The sequence below is a fragment of the Lepidochelys kempii genome, chromosome 9 (genome assembly GCF_965140265.1).
Source record: "Lepidochelys kempii isolate rLepKem1 chromosome 9, rLepKem1.hap2, whole genome shotgun sequence".
Classification (NCBI taxonomy): domain Eukaryota; kingdom Metazoa; phylum Chordata; order Testudines; family Cheloniidae; genus Lepidochelys; species Lepidochelys kempii.
This window is the reverse complement of record NC_133264.1, coordinates 3920258-3947167: the sequence shown is the minus strand read 5'-3', so window position 1 is coordinate 3947167 and position 26910 is coordinate 3920258. Positions and strand designations below refer to the sequence as shown.

The following is a 26910-nucleotide window of genomic DNA, read 5'->3' as shown; positions in this document are numbered from 1 at the left end:
CTCAGTTTCCCCAACAGCAAAACATGGCTAACATGACTTCCCCAGTAGACAAGAATGTTGGAAGGTTTAGTTCTTTAACTGAGTGCTTCACAGATGACAAAAACATGACGAGCATCACTGAAAGGTCTGTAACTAGACTGAAAAGGGGCCCATATTAAAGAATGTGAGACAGCCAGCTACTACACTGACAGGGGTCTAACAGGTGGGGTCTGTCTCTGTTACACACTGGTAACACCTGTATGGCTTGTCAGGCCAATACATTCTTCTGGACTTAAACGGACGTTGATAGACTGCTTTGAGACATACCTCATCCCTCACTTCACATGCTTGGCCTTGCTAATGGGGACAGAAAACCAGACTGAAATCAGGCGGCAAAGTTTGGAACTAACAAACTGCAATGGCAAGGAAGAGCTACATGTCGTTACCGGCTCAGTGTATGCGAATCCCAGGCCAGTTGCTCCCGTCTGCAAGAGGTCAGACTCCAGCTTATGACGCCTCAGAAACTTGGCAGCCTCCTGCAATAGCCGAGGGAAGGGAGAAGGAAGCGTGAGGCTGGTCAGGGCATGAGCCTCCAATTCAGGATTCCTGCATGACCGCGGGCGATTCACTGAGGCAACAAGTGCAGACAGTTGCCACAGTGATGGAAGGGGTTTTCCGTAGCTGGAGGAACCGCCCCAGCCCCCGAGAGGCAGTACCAAGGCTGCTGGAAGAAACGACCACACGGCGTCTACACTGGGGTTTACGTTGGCTGAACGAGGTCTCTCAGAGGTGTGAATTTTTCATACCCCCTAAGCAAAGAAGCTAGGTCAACCTAAATTTTAGGTGTAGACCAGGCCTCAGGTTCTCTGCACCCCTCCTTCCCCTCTGTACATGGGCATAACAGCCCTGCCCTACTGCAGAGGGTTGCTGTGAGGCTAAATTCCTTACCGATTGTGGGGCACTATGCAAATCGGAGCCAGATAAGTATCTAAGACACATCCAGCTCTGGCAGGAGGAGACGTCTCTCAGGGCTGTGACGGGAGCATTCTCCAGCATGGGAAAGGGACCCACTATGGGAAAATTATTGCTAGAAAGATATTTCCTCCAGTGGTGACTCAATAAGTCCTGTTTCGTCATCTGACACAAGGCTAATCCCCACCCCACTTACTGCAGAGCTGTTCCCTGCAGAACAGTTTGGAGTGCTTTGCCCAGTTTAGCTTTAAATGACTCAAGCGGTAAGACTGGCTTTCACCACTTCCCCAGTTGACTAACAGCCGGGACTGTCTGGAGTTCTCCGGATGCTCCTTATCCTATTTCATCACACTGCTCCTACTCCTGTCCTCCTAAACAATCCCTCTCCCTCCTTGGGCCATACACCTACGTGGGCATCACATCCCCCCTGCTTGGTTGTCATCTGGCTAAAAACGGTCACACCAGCCACTGGCATTAATCCCGAACGTGACCAAGAGAGCCACCTGGCCACAATCCTTTAACCTTTCCTCAACATCGGTGATGGTACTAGGAGATTGCCAAATTGCTGCATCAATTGAGCTACTTCCAAACAATGCTTCAGTTGTGGTGCCATGCAGGGTAATTTCAATACATTTATGTATTCTTACCTCTCTGGGTTTGATGGTCTCCGGGTCCATAGCCTCTTCCAAAAGGCTCTTGTAATAATCCGCGTTCTCCAAGACAGCTTCATCGTCCGGGTGGAACAGGAGGTAGGTCTTGGCACATTCTAGGGCTTTCATGTACTCGCCAACTGCAAGGGAGCAGAGCAGAGGTTGGGGACGGCATGGAGACTACATGGCATGACCGATCCAGAGGACTCAGAGGTGACAGGTGTGTTGCAGCTAACTAGGAGGAGAGATAAGGAAGAAGCCAGCCAGAGACGGATGGATGAGACTTTTCACTCGTACAGACTTTCACCTGATGGCCCCCAGGCTCATGATAGACATTTATGAATCAGCTCCACCACAGCCCTCTGAAATAGCTCTGTCTTATTATCTCAATTTTACATAGGGGGAAACCGAGGCACAGAGAAGTTATGTGGCTTTTCCAAGGCCACCCAGCAAATCAGGGGACGGAGCTAGGACAGAAGCCTGGAATCAGCAGCAGACCACAGTCCCTGAGAGAAAATAAGGGGGATGGAAATCAGTGAATATGAGAAATGAGCAAGCTCCCAGTTTTAAGTCGGATTTATGATTCTCATGTTGTTTATTGCCACATTTGCTTATTCTCGGGCTCTTAGTATATTCCTCTCTAGGACACCGATTGTAGGTGCTTTTAATAAACAGACCATTGTCTTATCCTACATGTTGTTTTACTATCGACAATAAGCACAAGTAATTATTTCTATGGTCTTGCCAATGCTTGCGATTTTGTTGCGACTCTCGCGATCTTTGTTGTTTATTTTAGGTTGTTACAGGAGATTCTCAGTTTACCTTTTGTTAAAAGAGAAGTTTATAGCCCTAGCGTTTGCAGTAAAAAAGCTCAGAAACACAAACTCCAAAGGCTCAGAAACCAGAAAGCCAATGAAAAGATCCCAAAACGTATCATTAAAAAAAGAATCTCATGATTGTTAAGCCAATCTCATGAGTTTGTGGTGGTTGGTTGTGAGCAAATAAGGCTGGTGATGCTGCTTTTTATAAAAGCACTTAGAGCCAGACTTTTTAAAGCTTATTTAGGGGCTAAAGACACAGATAAGCACACAGTGGGATTTTCAACAGTGCGTTGGCATCCAACTCCCCCACCTGGTGCCTATTTAGGCACCTAAATAACCTTTAAAAATATGGCCCTTCACTCTTTGCACTTCATTCAGCTTGGAGAGTAACACTAGGCAGGGCTCTTCCACTCTCAGTTTTTAACTGGATTTATTTTCTGGTTCTCATGCTCTCATAGACTAATGTCAGAAGGGACCATCTATTCTAGTCTGACTTCCTACAAACTGCAGCCCACATAACCTCACCCGCTCCTGAAATAGACCCCCAACTTCTGGCTGAGTTACTGAAGCCCTCAAGTCATGGTTTAAAGACTTCAAGTTACAGAGAATCCACCATTTACACTAGTTTAAACCAGCAAGTGACCCACACCCCAGGCTGCAGAGGTCTCTGCCAATCTGACCTGGGGGAAACCTTCTAGACCCCAAATACGGTGATTGGTTAGACCCTGAACATGTGGAAAAGACCCACACCAAGCAGATACCTGAGAAAGAATTCTCTGCAGTAGCTCAGAGCCCTCCCCATCTACTGTCCCATCTCCAGCCAGGGTGGATTTTTGTTACTGGCAGCTGCCAATGGGCCACATGCCATCATAGGCAGTCTCATCATACCATCCCCTCCATACACTTATCAAGCTCAGTCTGGGAGCCAGTTAGTTTTTTTGCCCCCACTGCTCCCCTTGGGAGGCTGCTCCAGAACTTCACGCCTCTGATGGTTAGAAACCTTTGTCTAATTTTGAGCCTAAACTTGTTGATGGCCAGTTTACGTCCATTTGTTCTTGTGCCCACACTGGCACTTAACTTAAATAACTCCTCTCCCTTCCTGGCATTTATCCCTCTGATGTATTTATAGAGAACAATCAGATCTCCCTATAGACTTTGTTTGGTTAGGCTAAACAAGCCAAGCTCTTTGAGTCTCCTTTCATAAGCTAGCCAGTGCCATTACGTTGTGATGGCATACACCCTACAGGAGAATATTTAAATCCCCAACTAAAGCAGTCCCCACTAACCCGAAAAGAGTAACAAAAGCAAGCAAGGGCTGCTAGAAATGGAGAAACCCAGCTTTACCTCTGTAATAGGCAAACTGCAAGTAGTCATAATGGAGAGGAAGGTAGTTCTCAATGGGTGATAAACGCCCAGGACGGGTGGCAAGTTCTCGGACACACTCATGTTGACACACCAGGATCTGCATGTAGTGATCTGCAAGGGAGAGAGAGATATGACAATGTCTGTGCTCAGAAGGCTGATGATCAGCTCTTGAGAGATGGACTCAGCTGGGTTTATGGAGAACAACTTTCATGGCACAAGTAGACCAAAGACACAGGGGCCCCATCCTGTAAGCTGCTGAGTATATTCTGAGAAGTCAGTGGGAACATGCTGTCCATGCCCAATATCTGGGCCTTCTGTCATGTTCCTTTCTAACAGGACTCATAACTCAACTCAGGTCTTGAACATCTTGCAAGCACATAGTCTTCAGGCACAGCTTGGTTGCAGGTGTCTGATGTTTTACTCTGTGTTAACTTCCAAGGGTGTTAATTTTGCACACATGGTGAGGAGAGACTGTACTGCAGAAACCACTATTTCGGTCTAAAGCCACAGCAAAGCCACCTCAACATACAACAGGCCTCTTGAGAGATCTTTGCAATGGGAATCAACAGAAGTTGTCAGACTCGGAGGGTCAAAATTCGGAGGGACACCAAGAAGGAGATCAAAGAAACCTGAGATGTGAAAGACTTATGAAGTCATCTAGCCAATTGGGTGAGGAACAGGGTAAGATTACTCTCTACTACATATTTTCCAGTGGTTTGTTCAAACCATTTTTAAATGGGTCTTGCAACAAGGTTTCCATTGCTTCCTTTTGGAGACTAATCTGTAAAATAACAGGCTCTATTCGAAAGTTCTGACTGATGCACAGCCCATAATTTCCTGTGTTCAATTTCCCCCCTTGACAGCGGAATATACTTCTGTGGGAGCACTCTTTCAAAAGACTTAAGAACTGGATCTTTGATCCTTTCTCTATTGCAAGAGCAAAACGCACAATACGGGACACATCCCAGCTGAGTGACAGTTTGAGATTAATACTGCTGCAAGCCAGGCTGGGAAATTCAATGCAACCATTCAAGCTAAGCCAGACGGAATGTGTACTAATAATATTAAGGGGAGGAATGCTATCGACAGAACCCTTCTGTTCATCGCTTCTTAAAGAGGACACATTTCTCCGGTTAGTTTAACTGAATGGCAAGCATCTTGCCATAAACAAGATTTCTAACTGGTGACAGCACACAGTACAAGCCAAAGCGGACATCTGATTCCACTTTGGGACCTTTTCTGCAATGTACTTACAAATCGACTTTGCTTGCTGTGCCTCTGTATGCAATTAAAACCTTTAAGGAACAAACATAGGTTTGAAACAAAACATGAGCTCTGCTACCAGAGCACCCCCACAAGCTGCCAAAACACTGGCTTTAGGAACTTGCACTGAAATCAAGTGGAAACTCAAAACAGGCCCCGTCTTGCTCTGGGGATTCAAAGAACTGTTAGTGTGAGTGGACATTTGATTTCCCAGACACACTCTGCATCGTGCACTAAAGAGAGAGTGGGGGAGGGGAAAGCTAAACTTTAAACCTACTGGGAGCATCCTAGATCTGAAGGTTGGCAGCAAATCCTAATATCAATCATCACTGACATACAGTGCTTCCCCTCAATGCTCTCAAAGCGTCCTTCAAAACTTTACGGCGATCGTGCAGGAATCATTACCTGCCATTGAAATGCAGCCACCTCTGGGGTGGAGAGTGGCAGCACCACAAAATAGCTCAGGATAGGGAATGAAACATGGTTTTGGAGAAACTTAAAACCATTTTCTCAATAGCATCAGAATTCCCTCTTTCCACTAAATATAATGAGGCTGGGAACCAGAGACCTGTCAGTAAATTATGGAGTAAGACATCCTGTCATGTATCACTCTCAGTCCTCTGTAGAAAGACACGTAACAGCAACGGGAGTCTACGTTATTTTGCCAAGCTGCTCCAGTCAAGCTGGTTTCTATGGGTGGCTGGATGGCTCTGGGACTTGGTAATGGGCTATAAACTCTTTCACCTCCTGGTCACGGATTTAAGTCTCAGTGAGAACTGAAAACCTTTCCCATGGGATGGCTGTTCAATAGCCTCTGGGAAGGGAGTTTCCTGGTCGCTCTCAAGTTCCCAATGGACAGCATCACAAAAACCATTCACAGCACTGGCTCCAGTAGGCAGCAAGGCCAAGGGCTGAGCTGGTCAAGGACACGGAAGAATCTTCTCAGTCTAGATGAGGTCCCTCCGTGTCCACTGTGAGAAACAGGGTGAAGGGAGGTTGCACTGCCCACACTTTATCTGCTCCGGGGCTTCACTCTCCAGAGCTCCAAGCCTAGCACCTTTCACGAACATCACGGCGACGCTCCTCCTCCTCCCGGTACGACCTGATTCTGTTGCTGCTCTGACTATTCCCCAAATGACTCCCCCCCCCCCCCCGAAACACACGCAATTGCCATCAGAGTGCAAAGCCACTGAACGCAGCAAGAGCAACATACGTGCACTAAACCAGCATGAGTTTTGCCAACTTTGAATGAGTCCCACCTGCAGCTTTGCCAAATGATCTCCCCAAAGGAGGTGATCAAAGCTGTCTGACGCTGGGACTGTCTCCTCGGGACTCACAGCACAGAACCCTCTGTTTGGAAAGAGGTGGGAACTCAGCAGTGCTGGTCTCTGGGCGCATGCTCCAGGGGCAGGAGGAGCTGCAGATTTTCCTGGTCTCATGCATGATGATGCCCAGGGTTTGGTATAGGTAACCTGAGAGGATGGATGGCAGAGCGGTGTTAACCTATCACACAGAGACTCTTAGGGCTTATCTGCACACAAAAGTGGTACTTTCATTATACCGGTGTCGTTTTAACTATGTTGGTATAGTTAAAGCACTGCAAGCCTCCTAGTATGGATAGAGTTACACAGTTATAAAAAGCTGCTTACACTGCGATAGCTTATTCCTGTATGGAAAGGGGAATAAGATATTCCAGAAGAAGACACCTTTATGCCACTATAACTATATCTACACTAGGGTATGTACTGGTGTATCTACATTGGCTGGGGTTGGGAGTGGGGAATGACATCCCTAACTGACATACAGGTATAAAATCTACCTGCAGATCAGGCCTTTGAAAACTTCTCTTTTCTTCTTGCATGAGTAAATATTAAAAAACCAAACAAACAATCTGCTGTCTCGTTCCAAAAACGATCAATCGATAGATCATCAGGCAAAGAGTCTTCCCTCTTGTTGTGCTCATGGTTTCCCATCTCATTGCTCTCAGTTAGGCTCTAGACTTTGTACTAGCAAATGAGTTTTGACACAAATAAAAACTAATCTGCATTTGAATGGAAATATTTTCCATAGCAGCAGAAGAAAAACAATCCCCCCAAAACCATGCATCAGCTCTCAGAGCTGACAGGCTAACTGCAGATATATGAGACTTCTGAGGCCAAGTGGGCTCAAATGTATTGTTATGCTTTCCCTTACTGCTAATTACAGGCAATTAAGTTTATGGAGAGAGGGCTCCCACTTAACCCTGCCTTGCTCAGGGCCACACATGCAAATCAAAGGACAGTAGAGCAGCAGTGTTCAATTCCCTGCACAGGTTTCTAATCTCTAGTAATTCTTTGCCGCTTCCGCATTATTCTAGCATCTATCCTATTTTTTTTCGTCAGTGTCCCCGGCCTTTTCAGACAATGAGCTGTTCAGAATATGACCTGGCAAAATCCTTTCCTCCCTACCTAACTAATGAAAACAAGGGATGAAGTGTGCTGGGCCTGTTTATCATTCCTGCCCATCCCGGGACCCAGCTGTGCAGCCCTCCCAATCTCAGGAAGTCTAGGCAGCTGGAAGGTATGATGCTCATGTTGGTAAAAGTACAGGACTGGGAGCCAGGAGTTCTGTGTTCCATTCTTGACTCTGCTAATGACTCGCTGACTGATCACGGGCAAGCTGCTTTCTCTCTGTGCCCCCGTTTCCCCCTCTTTATAAACAGGGTGGTAATTCCTCTCCCCAGGGTGCTATGCAACGTTTGCACAATGCTTTTAGATCCCTCAGCTGGAAAGAGCTATAGAAGGGCAATGTCGAGCTGTTATCACTCACTGGGTTGTGAACACATTATCCTGACACAGGGGCCTCGTTGCTCTCAACTGCAGGCTCCTGCGTGCCAGACTTTGGAGCAGGTCAGCAAGTGCACAATTGGCAGAATCTGGATTCCTGACGTTTGGGGGTTTTGGTTCAGCCTGTCACAGTGACAGGGACCAGTCGTGAAATTCAGATGCAGACTCATCATGGACTTCAGGGATAAAGTTGGACCCCTGCATGCACAGGTTCAGAAACAGCCTTCCAATCAGTATTTGGTGGGCACGAAACCTAGCTAGTTTTAAGATGGAGCATGCTAAGTTTATGAATGAGGTCATATGACAGGGCTGCCTCCAACGGCAGGGCACTGGACTCTATGACTAGGGCCCTACCAAAGTTACGGCCATGAAAAACACGTCACGGCCCATGAAATCTGGTCTCCCTTCATGAAATCTGGCCTTTTCTGTGCTTTTACCCTATACTTTACAGATTTCATGGGAGCGACCAGCGTTTCTCAAACTGGGGGTCCTGACCCAATAGGGGGCTGCGGGGGGTGGGGGGGGCCACAATGTTATATTAGTGGGGGTCGCAGTATTACCACCCTTACTTCTCCACTTGCTTCAGAGCTGGGCGGCCAGAGCGTGGCGGCTGCTGACCCAGGGCCCAGCTCTGCAGATAGCAGCTCAGAAGTAAGGGTGGCAATACCGTACCGTGCCATCCTTCCTTCGGCGCTGCCGATGGCTCTGCCTTCAGAGCTGGGCTCCCGGCCAGCAGCCACCGCTCTCCAGCTGCCCAGCTCAGAAGGCAGCACTGCCCCCAGCAACAGTGCAGAAGGAAGGGTAGCACTCCTGCAACCCACCCCCACCCCCCGACAATAACCTTGCGACCACCCCACAACTTCCTTTTGGACCAGGACCCCTACAATTACAACACCATGAAATTTCAGATTCAAATAGCTGAAATAAGGACATTTAAAAAATCATAAATCGTATGACCGTGAAATTGACAGGGCCCTAGCTATGATCCAGGAGGTTTCTTCAGTCCTGTGTCCTTATGCACATTGTTCTAGACCCCTTAGCATCTTCAAAACACTTTACACGCAGCTAGCTAGTGCACGGCCATGCAGCACGCTGGTAAGGCAGATGTTAATGTCCCCCTTTGGTGGAGGGGAAAATGGAGGCAGAGAGGTGGAGGTCCTGATTTTCAGAAGCGCTGAGCACCCATAACACCAACTGTAATCAATGAAAACTGCAGGTGCTCAGCACCTCTGAACGTGAGCCCCAAGCCCACTGAAGGAGATGGTTTTCAATTCAGGATTAAAAGGAGGAGTCCCTGGGTCCCAGTTGGCTTTACAGTTCAGCGCTGCCGGTTATTGAAGGGAAGCCGCTTTGCCAAATTCAGCAACGGTGTGAAAGTTTATAGTTAAAAACACCCCAGGAGCCAAGGCACATACATGTCCTGCGTCTTAAAGGGACTTGGGGATTGGTTAGAGACCTCACCTGCAATTGCTTCATAGAGGTCAGCTTTATACTCCAAGTACTCGTACTCTTCGAACCGCTGAGGCCCCTCGCACATGACCCGGCACTCCACATCTGCGGTGTAGTAGCCCCGTAGCGCTCGCTCCAAGGACTCGATGGCCAGCACGTATTCTTCTTGATCATAGTGCTTCACCCCTGCACTGTAGTTCTCCTGCAAAGAAGCCCGACAGGCTCATTAGGCAGCTGGGAACCAGGCCCAAACATGTACAGACACAGGCCACGTGCCCGGCAGTGAGGCCCAAAGATTTACAAGGGTATAGGCACTCCCGTGCTCAGCATCGCCACCCACGCCTACCAGATTTAGGAGCCTAAGTCTCGTTTTCAAAAAGGATTTAGGAACTCCGGAGCCTGAACAGCCTTGACTGTCAAAGGGATTTAGGCTCCCAAATGCCTAACCCCCTTTTGAAAGTAAGACTTGGGCTCCTAAATCAGGTAGGTGCTGTAACACTGGGATTAAATCAGTGCCCATGTGGCACACTGGTCTAAAAGAGAATCCTGTAGAACTGCACATTATGCTGAATGAACAGTGATGTTTGCTTAACGAACCTCCTGTGTGTAAATTCTCCAGAGCGCTACAAAATCATTAACCAGTGACTGCGATGAGCCCAGTTTTTGGGTTCATTTTGGTTGCTTCACAAAGCAGTTGTAAAGCTGGCTGAACCGGCTGGGCACTACCAGATAATATCGGCCATATCCAAGACCTTACTGAGTCAATGGGAGTTTTTCCATTGTCTTCAATGGGCTTTGGATCATGCTCATAGACCTGACATAACACCGGTACCTCTCCCAGCATTGGCATAGCTGGGAAAAGAGAGACACCTATGCTCTGGATCAGTCCGGGAATGAAGATGGCTTAAATCCCCCTTTGTCACCCCCACCTCACCCACACCATCCTGTGCTGGGTACATCTCAGGGGGTCTGGAGAATCCAGCCCCCATGTAAATGTGAGAGAGCCATTTACTGAGCCGTCCGTCAAACCAGGCCATTGCGGATACTGAAAGCAGTCAGCGTGTGAGTCAGCAGCTCCTCTACAGAGAGGACAGGTTGGAGGGTTGCGTCACCGGGCATACGACAGGGGATACGTATAACCGAGGATGTGCAGTCAGCTCCAAGAGGACACGCATCCGAAAACAAAAGGGAATTCTGACAGATTTGTTTTCCAGTTGAACCTTCACGACCAGAGAACACTGGCATGTCCACTGCCAGCCAGAGCTTAGCCCTCAGAATTGCACATTTGATGCATTGCCTTGGATGTACATGGATAAAACAGGTGGGTGAATAAGTGCCCTGGCTAAATGCATATGGCTGGACTACAGTGAAAATACAGGTGCACAGATGCCTGAATGGAAGTGTAAATGAATGCAAAATGACCATGCTACCAAGTCTATGTTTACTGACGTAAATCAGAGACACTGTGGTTATCTCTTGGCTATGCACAGGGTAATGGCGCAGCCAGGCAGATGCTAATGGGGTGGGAATTGACAAATGCTGCCTTTCTAATGCCCAGCATAGACATGGCCAAAGGCTCACGCACCGATATTCTCTAGCTAGCACGAGCTCACGTCACAGCATTGTATACGCCATCCAACCGAGCTTGGCCAGTAGCCTGTGTTACCTTCCTCCAGGCCCAAAACTCTTCCCCAAGCTGGCTGACACTTGACGTACGTGTTCAGCTCAGTGGACAGAGCTGGTTTCCCAAACTCACCATGTGCGGCTTGGCCTCTCGATCAACCAGATGGACCTTCCCAGCCATGGTTTTGTAGTTCTCAATGTCCTGCTGCATTTCCATGTGCTCAGGGTTTGCCATGAAGAAGGTGTGAGCTGCATCTGCTGCCTCCTCCAGCTGGTTCAGCTAAAACAAGGGAAGAAACAGGCAGCTGGTAAGTGCCCTGCTAACCCAAGCCAGAACCGCCCTCCGTATGAAGGCACCACACTCAAGATTTCTTTCGCCACCTACCACTGCTCAGCATTCCGGGGGCGTTTGGGACCAAGCTACCACTGCTGCTGAACACAGGGAGGAAATCCTGCCGTTTCGTCTGTCCTAAGGGTGCATCAATGGCCAAAAGCAGGGACTGGGAAGGGACCAGCAGCAAATGAGATCAACATTGAGTGATGGGCGAAATCGAGGAAAAACGGAGCATGCAGAATGAAGGAAGTGATTTCAATGCCAGAGCCAGCCTGGTGCAGGGCAGTTAGAAGATAGGGAGTCTGTTCCTGCCTGCCTGCGTGACCCTGGGCAAGTCACTTTGCTTCTCTGCGACTCAGTTTCCCCAAGTGTACTATGGGATAGCAGCTCCTTCAGAGGTGGGTACAGGCACAGAGCAACAATAACTGCTGCTTGGAGCCAGTAAATACACACAGCCTGGTGCCAAGACTGGCTATGCCGAAACCATTGTTGCCACGTTTGCCCTGACACATCACGGAACACAAACCCTAGCGCAGTGGTCCTCAAAGCTCGTCTGCTGCTTGTTCAGAGAAAGCCCCTGGTGTGCCGGACTGGTTTGTTTACCCGCCACGTCCGCAGGTTCGGCCGATCGCGGCTCCCAGTTGCCGCGGTTCGCCGCTCCAGACCAATGTGGGCTGCGGGAAGTGGCGCGGGCCAAGGGACGTACTGGCCGCCACTTCCTGCGGCCTCCACTGGCCTGGAGCGGCAAACTGCGGCCACTGGGAGCTGTGATCAGCCGAACCTGCAGATGTGGCAGGTAAACAAACCGGTCCAGCGCGCCAGGGGCTTTCCCTGAACAAGCGGTGGACTGGCTTTGAGGACCACCGCTCTAGGGGACGTGTGGAAGAAATCTGGGCGGGTCGGGGGGGGAAACATGAAAGACCAGCCACCCCTCCCATTCTAGACCCCTCTAAACTCTCTGACCTGAATCCCCATGTAAGCCCCGCACTAGGAGGGAACATCCTGCAGTGAAAGTACCCTACCCATCTGCTTTTCCTGCAGTCAGACCCAGGGCTCCAGGCTCTCCTTGGCTTGCACAGGCGACCATGGAGCCCTTGCCAGGCTATTTTAAATTGCAAACAGGCAGATTCTGCTGTCAATCACACCGATGTCATCTGCAGTTAATCCCACTGAGCTAAATTACTCCAGATTTACACTGGTGTAACTGCTATCAGATGCTGGCCCTGCACTGGTCAAGGCCTCCTACACATGTAGAGAGTCCAGCCCTGCGCACACCGGCTGCAGCTGCGGGATCTGCAGGGAAAGAGGCAGATGTGGTAAAACATCTGCCTGCTGACAGCCATACACACCATCATGGGGAGAGAAAAGGATAGGAGACAGCTTCACTGGTTGAGGCCCCTGCCCCCAAAATTAATCACAGCACCATAGAGGAAGAGCTGGTGCAGTTCGGGAGCCAGCTCTCCACGGGTGCCCAAGGGCTGTCCAAGCTGAAGGCTGGTTACTAGTTGTGCTAGACTCTCAGGACCTGGTTCTCCTCCCACGGCAGGGGGCGGACGCCCGCCAGAGGCCTACCCAGCACGGAAATCCCACTTAACCCTGGCGGTGGTTTCACCGACGCTCCCTCGTGTCTCCGCTCCCTCACATCCGACTCAGTAAATGGTGGGGGCCCACGGTTGAGGAAGTAGATTGCAGCGAGGGAGAGGAGCAGGGTGGACCTAGCCCCAGCCTGCCCTTATTGCACCAGTCTCAGCGCGGGGGAGGAGGGGACGCACACCGGGAAAGCTTGTGGCGGCCACTGGATATTCTGTCTGAGTCAACCAGAAAGCCCCCCGGGGATTCCCACCTCTGCACCCCCCTCCTCAGCAATGGGGCCTGTAGCTTCCAGCCCGAAACCTTTGTAACGATCAGCCTCCGCCGATCAAAGCCACTCGGCACAGACAGCTCATAATGGCACAAGGGTCTCTGCCCTCAACGAGCGGAGGAGTCGTCACACCGGGGACCGCGCCTAACCGATGGGGGGGTCGGCGGGGGCACAAGGGAGCAGTGCGATGGTCCGAGAAGTGTTGTACGCAGCAGGCCCAGCACCCCAGCCGCCAGGCCACTGCCTGTGGTTTTCAGGCATCCCGGGAGAGGTGAGTTAGGAGGAGAGATTTCCCAGGCACACTGCCCTGCCGCCATGATCGGACATTGTCTCCCTGAAATGCCTCCTGCCTGCGTACGGCACTAGGAAGCAGATTCCAGCCACACTTGTGCACATGTGGGAAATTCAGTCTCAATTACAATGATTTGACAGAGACCGAGCACGCCAGCCTTCCTCCCAGAGGGACCACAAAGCCTGGCCGGCTCCCGGAGGATGTTACTCACCCGGGAGAGAACAAGAGACCGTGCTGGACGCTGGCCAGTTCAAAGCCGCACACAGTGTCACAGCACAGCATGACCGAGGGTAAAGTGCTGTAGGGCTGCGAACACGAACCGCGTGCCACTTGGCCAGCACCGCGGGTTGTTGGTAAACCACACTGGTTTGTTTGCTTTGGTCCTGTCTGCTGCTCAGATTCCCAGACCAGATAATTGGCAAGGGGGTCCTTCCATTTGTTGCCTTCTTTCTTAGTCTACGCTGTGGCTCAAGATGTAGGTCACAACGAAGTAGCACACCCTGACTCAGCAGGCCGTCTGCCCAGCACACGGCTGGACCAGCTTGCACCGGTCGGACTTTGATTTGTGTGACCGGTCACACTTTATATTACGGTTCCATTTAGCAACAGTCGATGCAGGGTTAGTACATGACTGACAGATGTTTCAACAAATGATAACGCAATTGTCAGCATGTCTGCCTGGTCTATAGGTTGCTTGTGACATGGGTTATGGGAATTTATAGCACTTCTACAGGGGTTTGTTGGGGACACTGGGGCATGGCCACTAGGTAACTCGAGGGGATGGAAGACCACGAGTGTCGATGAAGCCGCCTCGCACTAGGCCCAGGTGTCCTTGGCCCCCCCTCCTGCCTGGAGGCACTCGCAGCAGCTCTGCGTACTAGGCCCAAGTGTCCTTGGCCCCCCCGCCTGGAGGCACACACAGCAGTTATGCTGAGAGTCTGCAACAATATGTTGCAGAGTCAGACTGCCTGAAACTAAGCAAGGCCAAACAGGGGAGATATGGAAGAACAATGCTGAATAAAGCAGCTTTATGTATAGTTTAACAAATGATACAGAGAATCAGGGAACTAGCTGGGAACTGGATTGGCTGGCTATATGGATACTTGGGGCAGCTTGCTATTGGATAAGTATGCTGGGAAAAAGGATGTATAAAAGCCAGTGTAACTTCCTGCTCTGTTGTGCAGGATTTGAGATTTTATTCTCCCTGTACCTTTTTGCAGCTGCAAATAAACTTTTCTGCTTCTCCACCCCGTTGTGATTATTGGGTGCAGCACACCGGGTAACGAACCAACTCAAGCTGTTGTTCAGCCTCTCGGCACTGGGTGCCGGCAACAGGTTCATACCCCTCTTTAACATGTACTACTTGTGTCTAACAGCTATCAATCCTTTCTAAAACATTCATCAATGGAACCTAAATAATAATTGTGACCATTTTATGTACAGACACTCCTCGCTGTAACATCCCCACCCCTCATAAAGTTTGCCCTGACGACTCTCCTGTGAGTATCATCAGCTACATTTTATCCACTGGGGAGCGCAGATATGCAGAGGTTAAGGCCCAGATTCGTAAAGGGAATTAGGTAGCTAAGTTTCACTGATTTCAATTGGTGCCTAATTCCCCTTTCAGGAGCTGGGCCTAAGTGACTTGCCAAAGGCCGTGCAGGAAGAAGGTGGCAGAGCTCCAAGTTCCCAGCCTGGTGCCCTAACCGCAGGACACTCTTGTCTCTGCATTTCGCTCACCGTTTCTGCACATTTCTCACCCCTTTCCTCCATCCGTTTACAGCACGTTCCAGCCAGTCCCTGAGGAACACGCTGTTCTGCTAGTGGTGAGAGTAACGGACGTGCCACACGGGCCAGCGGGCAGCAGGGCGTTATCTCGGAGCAGACTGTTTACGCCCTATGGGGAATTGACAGTTTTGCATCAAAGGCTTGTCAAAATGCAGCCGTGACATTCAAACTGAAAATGTATTTTCACGTCTCATGGCAAAAGAAATCAAAACCCAAACTGCTCGGAGGGAGGGGGAATCTGTGATGCTTTAACTTCACACTGGAAGAAAACAGACCCTTTGGCAAGCTGGGACGTGCTCCATTCCACTAGGAAACCAGCCACATATTGAGCAAAGGTCAGCCCGCTCTTGAGCGATGAACACGCAAGAAAAGTCACGTTTTTATGTTCCAAATGCAAAAAAAAAAAAACACAAAAAAAAAACTCCTCCCCAAACAAAACAACAAAACAAACAAAAAAAAACCGTACTGTGAAATCCCACGAGATATTGATGCTTTGAGGGACAACATTGTCCCAAACTGAACAAGTATGTTTAATCTTAGCCTAGATCATCCCAGGGAAACCTGAAGGCAGGAGACCTCCACATGCAGATCTCCTCTGCTCAGCGCAGAAGCTGCTTCCGTGATACTAGCCCCCATGGCCTGGCATCCAGCAGAGGGCTCTCCCCAAGGTCAGGATCTCAGCAGGAGATTGGGAGCAGCGGGGTTATAAAAAAAGGGATGGCCGGAACGCCGCCCCGGGAATTGTGCCGCCCCAACCATGTGCTTGCTTTGCCGGTGCCTAGAGCCGGTCCTGGCTGCCTTGTGGCAATTCCCTAGAAGGGGTGTCCATCTGGGGCTCTGGTTCTTTTCTTGTGGCTCCCTTCAGCATGGAGACCTGAAGCCATCCCAGCTCTTTGGGATCCCCTGGAGCCTACTGGATTTGGGGACAAAGCAGCAACTCATTCTACAGGGGGAGGGGCAAACTCCGTAAGTTGGTGCTCACTGGTTTTCCCTTCCCTGTCTGGGACTAAGGCTATGTCTGCACGACATGCTAGGAGTGAGGGTCCCCTGCTCGTGTACACGTACGTGAGCATGAAGAGCCATGCAGCTGGTGGAGGGCAGGGAGCTGCAGCGGACGCACGGCTGAGCCTGAAACCAGCGGGTACGTACGTGCTAGTCCAGTTTCAGGCATCATAGAATCACAGAATCTCAGGGTTGGAAGGGCCCTCACGAGGTCATCTAGTCCCACCCCCGGCTCAAAGCAGGACCAATCCCCAACTACGTCATCCCAGCCAGGGCTCTGTCAAGCCTGACCTTAAAAACCTCAAAGGAAGGAGATTCTACCACCTCCCTAGGTAACCCATTCCAGTGCTTCACCACCTTCCTAGTGAAAGAGTTTTTCCTAACATCCAACCTAGACCTCCCCCACTGCAACTTGAGACCATTACTCCTTGTTCTGTCATCTGCCACCACTGAGAAGAGTCTAGATCCATCCTCTTTGGAACCCCCTTTCAGGTAGTTGAAAGCAGCTATCAAATCCCCCCTCATTCTTCTATTCTGCAAACTGAATAATCCCAGTTCCCTCAGCCTCTCCTCATTAGTCATGTGCTCCAGCCCCTTAATCATGTTTGTTGGCCTCCGCTGGACTCTTTCCAATTTTTCCACATCTTTCTTGTAGTGTGGGGCCCCAAACTGGACACAGTACTCCAGATGAGGCCTCACCAATGTCGAATAGAGGGGAATGATCACATCCCTCGATCTGCTGGCAATGCCCCTACTTATACATCCCAAAATGCCGTTAGCCTTCTTGGCAACAAGGGCACACTATAAACTCATATCCAGCTTCTTGTCCACTGTAACCCCTAGGTCCTTTTCTGCAGAACTGCTGCCTAGCCATTTGGTCCCTAGTCTGTAGCGATGCACTGGATTCTTCCGTCCTAAGTGCAGGACTCTGGACTTGTCCTTGTTGAACCTCATCAGATTTCTTTTGGCCCAATCCTCTAATTTGTCTAGGGCCCTCTGTATCCTATCCCTACCCTCCAGCATATCTATCTCTCCTCCCAGTTTTGTGTCATCGGCAAATTTGCTGAGGGTGCAATCCACGCCGTCCTCCAGATCATTAATGAAGATATTGAACAAAATCGGCCCCAGGTCCGACCCTTGGGGCACTCCGCTTGATACTGGCTGCCAACTAGACATGGAGCCATTGATCACTACCCGTTGAGCCCAACAATCTAGCCAGCTTTCTATCCACCTTATAGTCCATTCATCCAGCCCATACTTCTTTAACTTACTGGCAAGAATACTGTGGGAGACCGTATCAAAAGCTTTGCTACTGTCAAGGAACAACACGTCCACTGCTTTCCCCTCATCCACAGAGCCAGTTATCTTGTCATAGAAGGCGATTAGATTAGTCAGGCATGACTTGCCCTTGGTGAATCCACGCTGACTGTTCCTGATCACTTTCCTCTCCTCTAAATGCTTCAGAATTGATTCCTTGAGGACCTGCTCCATGGTTTTTCCAGGGACTGAGGTGAGGCTGACTGGCCTGTAGTTCCCCGAATCCTCCATCTTCCCTTTTTTAAAGATGAGCACTACATTAGCCTTTTTCCAGTCATCCGGGACTTCCCCCGATCGCCATGAGTTTTCAAAGATAACTACGGTTACATCCACTACTGTGACCCTTGATGCACTTCTATTTATACTCGTGCTCGCTCAATGAGAGCAAGCATGAGCACGCGCACATGAGCAGTGGAATCACACCCCTCACCTGTAGTGTAGAGGTAGCCAGATTGGCATGTCTGCCCAGTAACTAGCCACCTGCAGATGTCCCATGGTAGCTGAATCAGGCTCACGGGGCTCCTACGGTGCAGAGTCTACCCAGCAATGAAACAGCCCCACAGCCCAAGCCCTGCACACAAGTTAGCTGGCACAGGCCAGCCCCGGGCTTTTCCTTGCTGTGTAGACAGACCCTCAGTGGTAACTGGGCTTGGCTACAGTTGGCCAGATGGTGCATACAGCTGTCCTCTGCCTAGCACTGCTGCAGTGCTCAGGACTCCTGGCTTTAGAGAGGGCTTGTTCCCGGTACGTTACCAGAACAGCACTGTAAAGAAGCCCCGTGTTTATGTTTAATGCTGCTTTGAGCAGGCATGGCCTGGAGCGGAGTAAGAGTGGCAGCCTTGGAATTCAGCTAGAGCAGAAGAATTCCTCTGGAAGCAGCAGGCCCGGCTGAGTGGCTGCAAACCTGTTCCCATTCGGAAACTGGAGCTGGCTGCCAGGGCTCATAAAAGAGGCCAGTTGTTTAACTAGCAGATCGACACCTCCCCCTGCACTGTATGCACGGTTCAGTGGGGCTTGGGAAAATACAAGGCTCGATGAGGATGTATATTTTTGTTCTGAGGCAGCTTTTTTAGGCTCAAACTCTACACCCTGGGTCTGAGCCCTGGGTTAAAGTGATTTATGTGTAGATGGAAGGGGGCTTAGGGTTGAACCCGAGTTCGAACCCTGGGCTTACATTGCAGTGTAGACGTACCTGGAGGGTGCGAGCCCTGCAAGGCCAAGTCAGCTGACGGAGCCTCAGGTTTTTTAATCACAGTGAAGACATGCCCTAAGGGACTTAGCCTGGGGGCACAGAAATCAATTGCAGAGCTCGGAACAGAAACCGTGTCCTTACTGTCACTCCCCTACCTTCCCTGGGTGGCATGTGGAAGGGACGCTACAGATCACGTGGAGGCTGAGATACAAACTTGGGAGAAAACAACTTTCTTCCAGTGGCTGGAATCCTACAGCAGGTGTCCCCCCCGCAGTCGCCTTCAGAATCCTCCTGGCTCTGTGGCAAATGCTAACATGGAAAAACACTTCAGATGAAGATAGGAATCAACTCCAGTGGCATGCTCCATGAACTTCGCCTATCCTGTCATACTCCTGCTTTTCTCATTGGTAACAATGGGCTGAATCAGCCCTCAAATCAACACAGGCACTTCGCCTGGGAACTGAAGCTCACTGAGATTTCTACCACTGTAGTCAAGTTTCGGACAATAAAACCTCTAAACTCTAAGATTTTGTTCTATTGCCCTAACTCAGCCAAAGTCCACTGACAGGTCCAATTCACAGCAGACCCAGAGCAGGGCTGCCTGAGGAGCATGTGTAATTGCCTTTGAAAAGAAAATGTAAGCCCCAGTCAGAGGGCATGTCAAAACAGGCTCCAGCTTTGTCCTTTGAACAGCAAAGCACCAGGGCACAGCAATGCCCAGAGGAACTTGAACAATTTGTCCTGTGCAAACTTGAGAATATTTTTGGCTTTAACCCTGTAGTTACAACCTGTGCAGGAAACAGAGGCTGGCTTTGCTCTTCCTGCAAAACAATAGCTCTCCCGTTTGTGTATTCAATCCAAACAGAAGAGAAAGTTTGAGTTTACACTACAGCACGAGAGAGAGAGAGAGAATGAGAATTATGTCTTGCAACTTAGTTGATCAGGTAAATTCTACTTTATCCATTTTACAGATGGGAAAAATAAGGTTCAGGGAAGTAGTGTGATGTGTCCATGGTCATATTATAAATAGGTGTCAATTCTTAGCATTGAACTCAGGAGTCCTAACTCAAAGTCTCCCCTAAACCCTCGCCACAGAGGGTACATCTACCCTGGAATAAAAGACCCGCTGCACAGCTACGGCTGGCCTGGGTAAGCCGCCTTGGGCTCGCGATGCTCGGCTCACAGGGCTAAAAACTGCAGTGTAGACATTCAGGCTCTGGCTGAAGCCAGAGCTCTGGGACCCTCCCGACCACGGGGTCCCAGAGCTCAGGCTCCAGACAGAGACTGAATGTCTACACTGCCATTTTACAGTCTGCAGCCTGAGCCCAGCGAGCCTGAGCAGCTGACCCAGGCCAGCCACGGGTGCCGTACCACAGCATCTCAATGACCTGGTTGTAAGAATGGTTTTAACATGGATTAAACAGCTACTTAATGACAGCAGAGTATCAGGAATCTTGGGGTCCAGTCTGGCTTCTGAGGGGAGTGATCTCTCATGGTCACAGACCCTTCTGTCCCTATCCCTGTCCTGTCTCTTTCCATCCCAACCCCAGATCTCTGTCCCAGTTTTTTCCCCAGCTCTTCATCCTCATCCCTGTGCCGGTCTCCTTGCTCACTCTCGGTCACCCCCACAGGGGCTCCTTGTCTGATCCGTCATATCCCAAAACCCAGCTCCCAGTTTCCCCCACCTCCCGAGGCTCAATCTTCTCCCCCTTCCTTTCTTTCCTTTGCCCAAAGGTAAGGAATTGAGAATACAAGAGAGACAGGCTCCCTGCCCTCAGCTCCAGAGCCAGCACCCTTAGCCACCAGGTTGGAGCATGCTTGGTCAGCGTGTGGGATGGTGCATGCATAGTCTGGTCACATGCAGGAGCGGTGAGAGATTGGAGCATGCTCCGTGCAGATGGAAGCTCCAGAGAGTTAGCTGCCAGCATCTGTAAAGTGAGATTTTTTCCAAAGTCTTATAATTTGGCCAAATTTGGGTGCATTTTCGTGAGAACCATAAAAGCCATAATCCTGGCACCAGGGCGACCCTCTCCTCCCCCACCAGCTCTGCTCCAAAGCGTGGGGGCTTTCACTAGCGCTGTTCAACGAAATGCTTATACGAATGTTTTTAAAGTGGACAAAACATGGTCTTTTCTCATTCTGAGATTTATGCTGAAACACTGCCCAAACGCACCCACCCGGAGGCACCCGCCTGGAAAACGTCATCCCCAGCGGTTGAAGTTTGGCAAAGTTACAACTGAAAACTGGGTCTTACAGTAAGAAGCGTCAGGCAATCGTAACTAGCGACAGTGCTACCAGCTCAGCCTATAATTACAGCAGGTTAATTGGTGACAAGAGGACACTAGAGAAAAAGAAGCAGCTGATCTGAGATTACATCGATGATTGATGTTAAGGAAATCTTTGCACTGTTCAGAGCTATTTACAGTGCAAACTTCAGCCTTGATCTCTCTCATTCTTGTTAACTTTGCAGTCCTTTGCTTCCAAAGGTTGTGCGTTTAATTCTACCAATAAGCTCAATCCAGCTCTCTACAGCACCAGGACGCGAAGCAAAATGCTGTGTGGTGCGACTGCATTGTTCTTGTGCTTTCTGGTTCCCATTTCTTTTTGAAAGGCGTATAACCCACCAGTAGGTCCCGTGATGGTTTCAGCTCTTCCTGGGGAAACTCACTCTTGTGCAGAGGGCTCGAATAATTCCTGAACAATAGAGAAGTTGCACCTAACTCCTGAAAATAGGGTGTAAGCAGTGCCGGGTGAAACTCAGAACATCTGAGCTCCACCCTTTCAGGGTATCCCCTTCTGTGTTTGCTTCTGAAATATTCAAGTTGCCCTAGAAGCCAAGCAGTGATAAGTTTCTACTTGTCTTGGAGTGTTTAAGTAGAAGCATATATATAAACAAATTCCAAACCAGTAAGCTGTTCTCAGAAGCTAGGGTACAGACGTATTATGAAACACACCAGGGTCTGCTGCCAAATTCCCTTGAGACCCAAGGGAGAGGAAGAATGGTTTAAAGTACAGGACTTGGACTCAGGAGACTTTGGTTCAGTTTCTGGTGCCATTGCAGACTCAGTGTGTAGCCTCAGGCAGGTCACAAACTGATGGAGAGCTAAGTCACAAAGTAAAATAGGAATAATAATAAATAATGCTTCTTTCCTTCACCTTTTCTCGGTCTTCTCTACATACGATTTCCCTGGGACAGGGACCGTCTCTTACTAAGCGTATGTAGAGAGTGTGTGTAGCATATGGGAAATCCCATTCTTGATTGTGGACACTATACTATTAATAACAACTACTAATGGATGGAAAAACAGGATCTCAAAAACTATATATTAGAATTGGACAAAGTACAGAGAAGGGCAACAAAAATTATCAGGGGTGTGAAACAGCTTCCATGTGAGGAGAGATTAATAAGATGGGGGCTGTTCATCTTAGAAAAGAGACGAGTAAGGGGGCATATGATACAGCAAGTGAATAGGGAAGTAGTGTGTTATGTGAAGGCATAAATAAGAACCAAGGGTCACCCAATGCAAACAACAGGCAACTGGTTTAAAACTAACAAAAGGAAGTACTTCTTCATACAAAGCACAGTCAACCCATGGAACTCGTTGCCAGGGGATGTCGTGAAGGCCAAAAGTTTAGCTGCGTTCAAAAAGGAATGAGAAGTTCCTGGAGAATAGGTCCATCAATGGCTTTAGCCATGAGAGTCAGGTATGCAACCCCATGTTCTGGGTGTCCCTAAACCTCCAACTGCCAGAAGCCGGATGACAGGGTTGGATCACTCTAAAATGCCCTGTTCCGTTCATTCCCTCTGAACCATTCAGCGCTGGCCACTGTTGGAAAACAAGATCCTGGGGTAGATGGACTCTTGGTCTGACCCAGTGTAGCCATTCTTATGTATCAGACCCTTACAGTACAATACATCTTGAATTACACTAACACTCCCGGAATGATGTTGTGGGAATATCTTCAAAGTTTTACATCAAAACCTTTACATTTCAGCTGCAAGGTCACATAAACAGAGCACAGCATCAAGAAATATGCAAGAGCCCCGAAACACTATCGCGGGGTCAGCTCAGCTGTGGCAATGACTAGAGAAGGAAAATGAGGAAAAAAGCGCCTTTTTTGAATTTTGAAAAGTGAAATGAAATTTTTCAGCTCAAAACCAAAACTCGTTTCATTTTGTTGGCAAATAGAAAGGTTTCAAAGGAAGTTTGAAAACCTATTTTCATCAAAAAATGTTTAGATGAAAGAATTTCAACCGATTATAGTTTACACTTCTGCAGGGGGTGGACAAACTGTGGCAAACTACTGAATAAAATATTTGTTCTCTGTTTGTACAGCTCCTGACACAATGGGGTGAAATCCAGACCCTATTATAGTCAGCGGGAGTTTTGCCATTGACTTTAATGGGGCAGGATTTCATCCAAAATTAGTGACTTTCGGAAACTTATATGGGAAAGATTTGAACAGGGTAAGGACTGAAGTCAGACTGCAGGATGGACCTCAAGTTAGTACCTGCCTGGTCTTAGCATGATTTATAGTGTCACTTGGCACCTAGAGTGCAGCCAGTTGGTTTACTTCAATAGTGAAAATCCTAGATGGGGAATGACTACCATTGCTCTCAGAGGCTGTATGATAATGTATCAATACAGTATAAACAGCTTGCTCACAATTCACCCTCTTTCTGGTTTTCATTATGAAGCCAATACAGTCTTTCCCCAGCAACCCAATCTAAATCCTTTGCCTTTCTATGATTGCAGGTTAGCAACCAGCAAGGTTTAATACATAATACTCTCTACATTCTTCCCATTTGCTTGGCAACACTGTACCACTAAGGTATCTGGAACACATCTTACACAGAGTATGATATTAGCAGCACTTTGGCTGCTGCTTCATTTTTAAAAGGATAACATCATAAAATCATCATGGATGTGTCATGTAATCCCAATCCTGAACGCCCATCTGCAATCAGCTCTGGCTAGCTCAGCTCCATTCCAGGAGAACTGTTTTTAACTTGGACTTGTGCGTAATAATAATTCTGATATGGACTTGGACTCATTTGCATGGCGATAGATCCTAAAAAAACCCCAGGCTGATCCCAAGTCGCTAAGTGCTGTTCAAATACACACAAAAACACAGTCTCTTCCCCTGCGCAATCTGCAACAAGACTCAACGACAAAGCAATGATGGTCAATAGCTAAAAACTATGACCCTAACCCCGCAATCACTTAGGCATGTACATGACTGTACTCGGGTGAACAGGGCCACGGAGTGCAATTGGACGGCTCACCTGAGTAAAGCTATACATGTGCTTAAGTGACTGCGGGATCAAGATCTACAGTGCTGGAAACAAAATGGAATGATCTATTGCCAGATTTTTGGAGCAAGCAATCCATGGTGTTATAGTGGCTTATTCCTGCATTTTTCTCTGTGTGTGTTTAGACAGACAGACAAAGTGCGTATTCTGTACAATGTTACAGAGTTACAGGAACATTTTCAAGTTGCAAAGTGAATGACTCAAAAGTTAGGAAATACCAGAATGAATGTAGCCTATTCAATGTTAATTCTAACTCTTTTTCCATAAGTACACGACACAGAAATTTATTACATGGTCTCCTATGACTTTTGCCACAGGCTCCCCTTCCTCTCCTGTCTCTTATTTCAATACATTATCATCTGTCAGGATCCGTGAGCTGTCCAGTGTGACTGGCCCAATTCATCCAATTTCCATAATGGATTTCAGAGCCAGTCATGCAGTGTGGGGAGCTGGGGATAGGGGCGAGAAAAGAGGGAGGGGGGGGGGGGGGAAAGGAGGGAAAAAACCAAAACCCCACACACCTAAATTCAGCAGCCTCTTGAAACTTGGAGAGAGCCACAGTTCTCCAACTGTGCCTGAAGAATTTGGTCTTTTATTTTGCAAATGGCTTGGCACAGCTGATGGCTGTGCGCACTTCAGAGGTGATCAAGCACACAGCTACTTCTGTCGGGGTCAATTTATAATGCAGTCCTAATTTCCTCTCCAATTTGTGTTTATGAAATGCACTTAATGTTCCGCACAGACTACTTCCCTGTGAGAAATGCTAGGCAAGCAAACACAAACAACTCAAGCACTTCCCCCATCTTGTAGCTCTCAAAGGCCTAAATATACCGCTTTCCCCTTGAAATAGCCACCATTCCTTACTCAGACAAGGGCTCTTATTTTTCCGGGTACTTCAAAAAACGGTTTGAACATTGGAGAACTCACTCGAGGAGGAATGTGCAGTGACTGCTGGCCAAAGCTTATTTCATTCCACAGGCCAGACCTGAAGGGATGCTTAAAGACGTGAGGCTTGCCCATCCCAGCTCACTGGGGTGGAACACAGGACCTTTGCTAGGACATTTCTCACTGCAGTGGCTGACACAGAAAGTCATAGCATCCAGATCCATCCAAACCCATCCCTGTACACAACTCCATTCCATGACACGTGGCGCCCGCCAGGGCAAACACAGGGCAGCCTGGATGTGAGTGGCACTGGTTGAAAGGACGTAGGGATACACTTAGATACTATGGCACCCAACAGCATAGAAATACAACAAACAGAGCATCCTGCAGCGACCGCTTCTGGAATTATTTATGCTAATTTCTGTTCATTCAAATACATCTCGGTTACTTAGGGAGGTGGTGGAATCTCCATCCTTACAGGTTTTTAAGGCCCAGCTTGACAAAGCCCTGGCTGGGATGACTTAGTTGGGGATTGGTCCTGCTTTGAGCAGGGGTTTGGACTAGATGACTGCCTGAGGTCCCTTCCAACCCTAATCTTCTATGATCTCCTTGGTAAGGATGCTTTTCCTGTGCTAAACTCTATGGGCTGGATTGCGGCTGGTAGCTATGACAGTACATAGGGTTGGGAAGAGGTGCCAGAAGACACACGGCTCAGGAGCACAGGCTGAGGCTCCAGAGGGTATGTCTAGACTGCAATGTAAACCCAGGGTTAGTAGAGCAGACCCTGGGTTTGTTAGCCTAGGGCTTGAGCATCTACACTCATTTGTAACCCCAGGTTAGAGATTGTTGAACCTGGGAACCAACCTGGAGCTCCAGCACCCGAGTCCCATTAGGAGTCCCCGAGTCCAACTACCCATATCCCAGACTTCCTAGGGCGCTCCCAAAATGTGGCCACTTTAGCTCTGTGTTCATGATGCAGTGTGGGAAAACTTGGCTGTCCAGAGGACAAAGAAAGTCAGCCCATGGGATTGTGGAACGCTTCTGGTGGACTCCTAGAGCACGAGTCTGAAGGGGCCATGTCTCCATTACAAAGCAATAGGACCCTGGGTCCTAGGTTGAACCCTGGGTCCCAGCTTGACTCAGGGTCGGACTCTTCACCTCCACCCCCCCAAAGGGTCCTGGGACCGAGCCCTGGGTTAGCGCGATTTGTGTGTAGACTAAATGGGGGTTAGGCTTAAGCTTTAATCCAAACCCTGGGCTTACACTGCCGTATAAATGTGCCCAGAAAGTTTGGCCATAACGTGTCTTATGAGCCCAGGCCTCTGAAATGAGGGGGGCTCGAAGGGCACGGGACATCCCCCCCACCCCGCTCCAACCCCTGGGGCATCTGAAGTGGCTGGACTCAGAGACCTACTGCCAGGGCAGGGTACCTGCCACACAAGCATGTGCTGTGCAGAAGGCTTGAGAAAGGATTCCAGCTGCATCAAGCGCACCAGTTAAAATGAATCGATCCAGTTTTCATAACTTCAGGGGGAGTGGCTGGCTCAGGGATTGGTAAGAGGTTGTGCAGCATGGTGTGATGCCAGATCAGCTGAGTAGAGACAGACAGTCATTCCCATCTGACATGGAGTACCGACACTAGGGTTCGATCCAGTTCCTAGTGGCCAGGTGTCCATGTCTCATGAACCAACAACACAGCTGCTGCCCAAGAGAGTCTCGGAAGTCCAAGGGCTCAACTGATGGTGGAGAATGGAATGATCTCCGGGCACTGGCTCCCTGCAGCTCAGGGATTGCGTGGCATCAATTGGCAACCGGTGGGAAGCTTGTATGGTTGCTGACCCCCGTAGTGACCCTTTTAACCACAGAACTGACAACTCCCTTTGGTACCGGAAAATCTGATCTAGTCAGTCTTTTTAATCAAGTGGCCAGCTGCACTTCTAGCCCAGAGAGCTTCCCCCTGCATAATCTGCAACAAGAC

General features: G+C 49.1%; 1 protein-coding gene across 3 annotated transcripts in view; it reads right to left on the bottom strand.

The window, feature by feature from the left end:
- The window catches only part of P3H2 (prolyl 3-hydroxylase 2), a 126220-nt gene that overhangs the window by 17314 nt on the left and 81996 nt on the right, over window positions 1–26910 (bottom strand). For all 3 annotated transcript variants that reach the window (XR_012160700.1, XM_073359044.1, XM_073359045.1), the window contains exons 2-6: window positions 11081–11227; window positions 9337–9526; window positions 3767–3898; window positions 1599–1741; window positions 426–515 (exon numbers count right to left, since the gene is read on the bottom strand). Coding sequence is in view for 2 of the 3 variants with exons in the window: in XM_073359044.1 (XP_073215145.1) it covers window positions 426–515; window positions 1599–1741; window positions 3767–3898; window positions 9337–9526; window positions 11081–11227 (702 nt within the window). In the remaining variant the exon portion in view is untranslated. The remainder of the gene's footprint in view (window positions 1–425; window positions 516–1598; window positions 1742–3766; window positions 3899–9336; window positions 9527–11080; window positions 11228–26910) is intronic.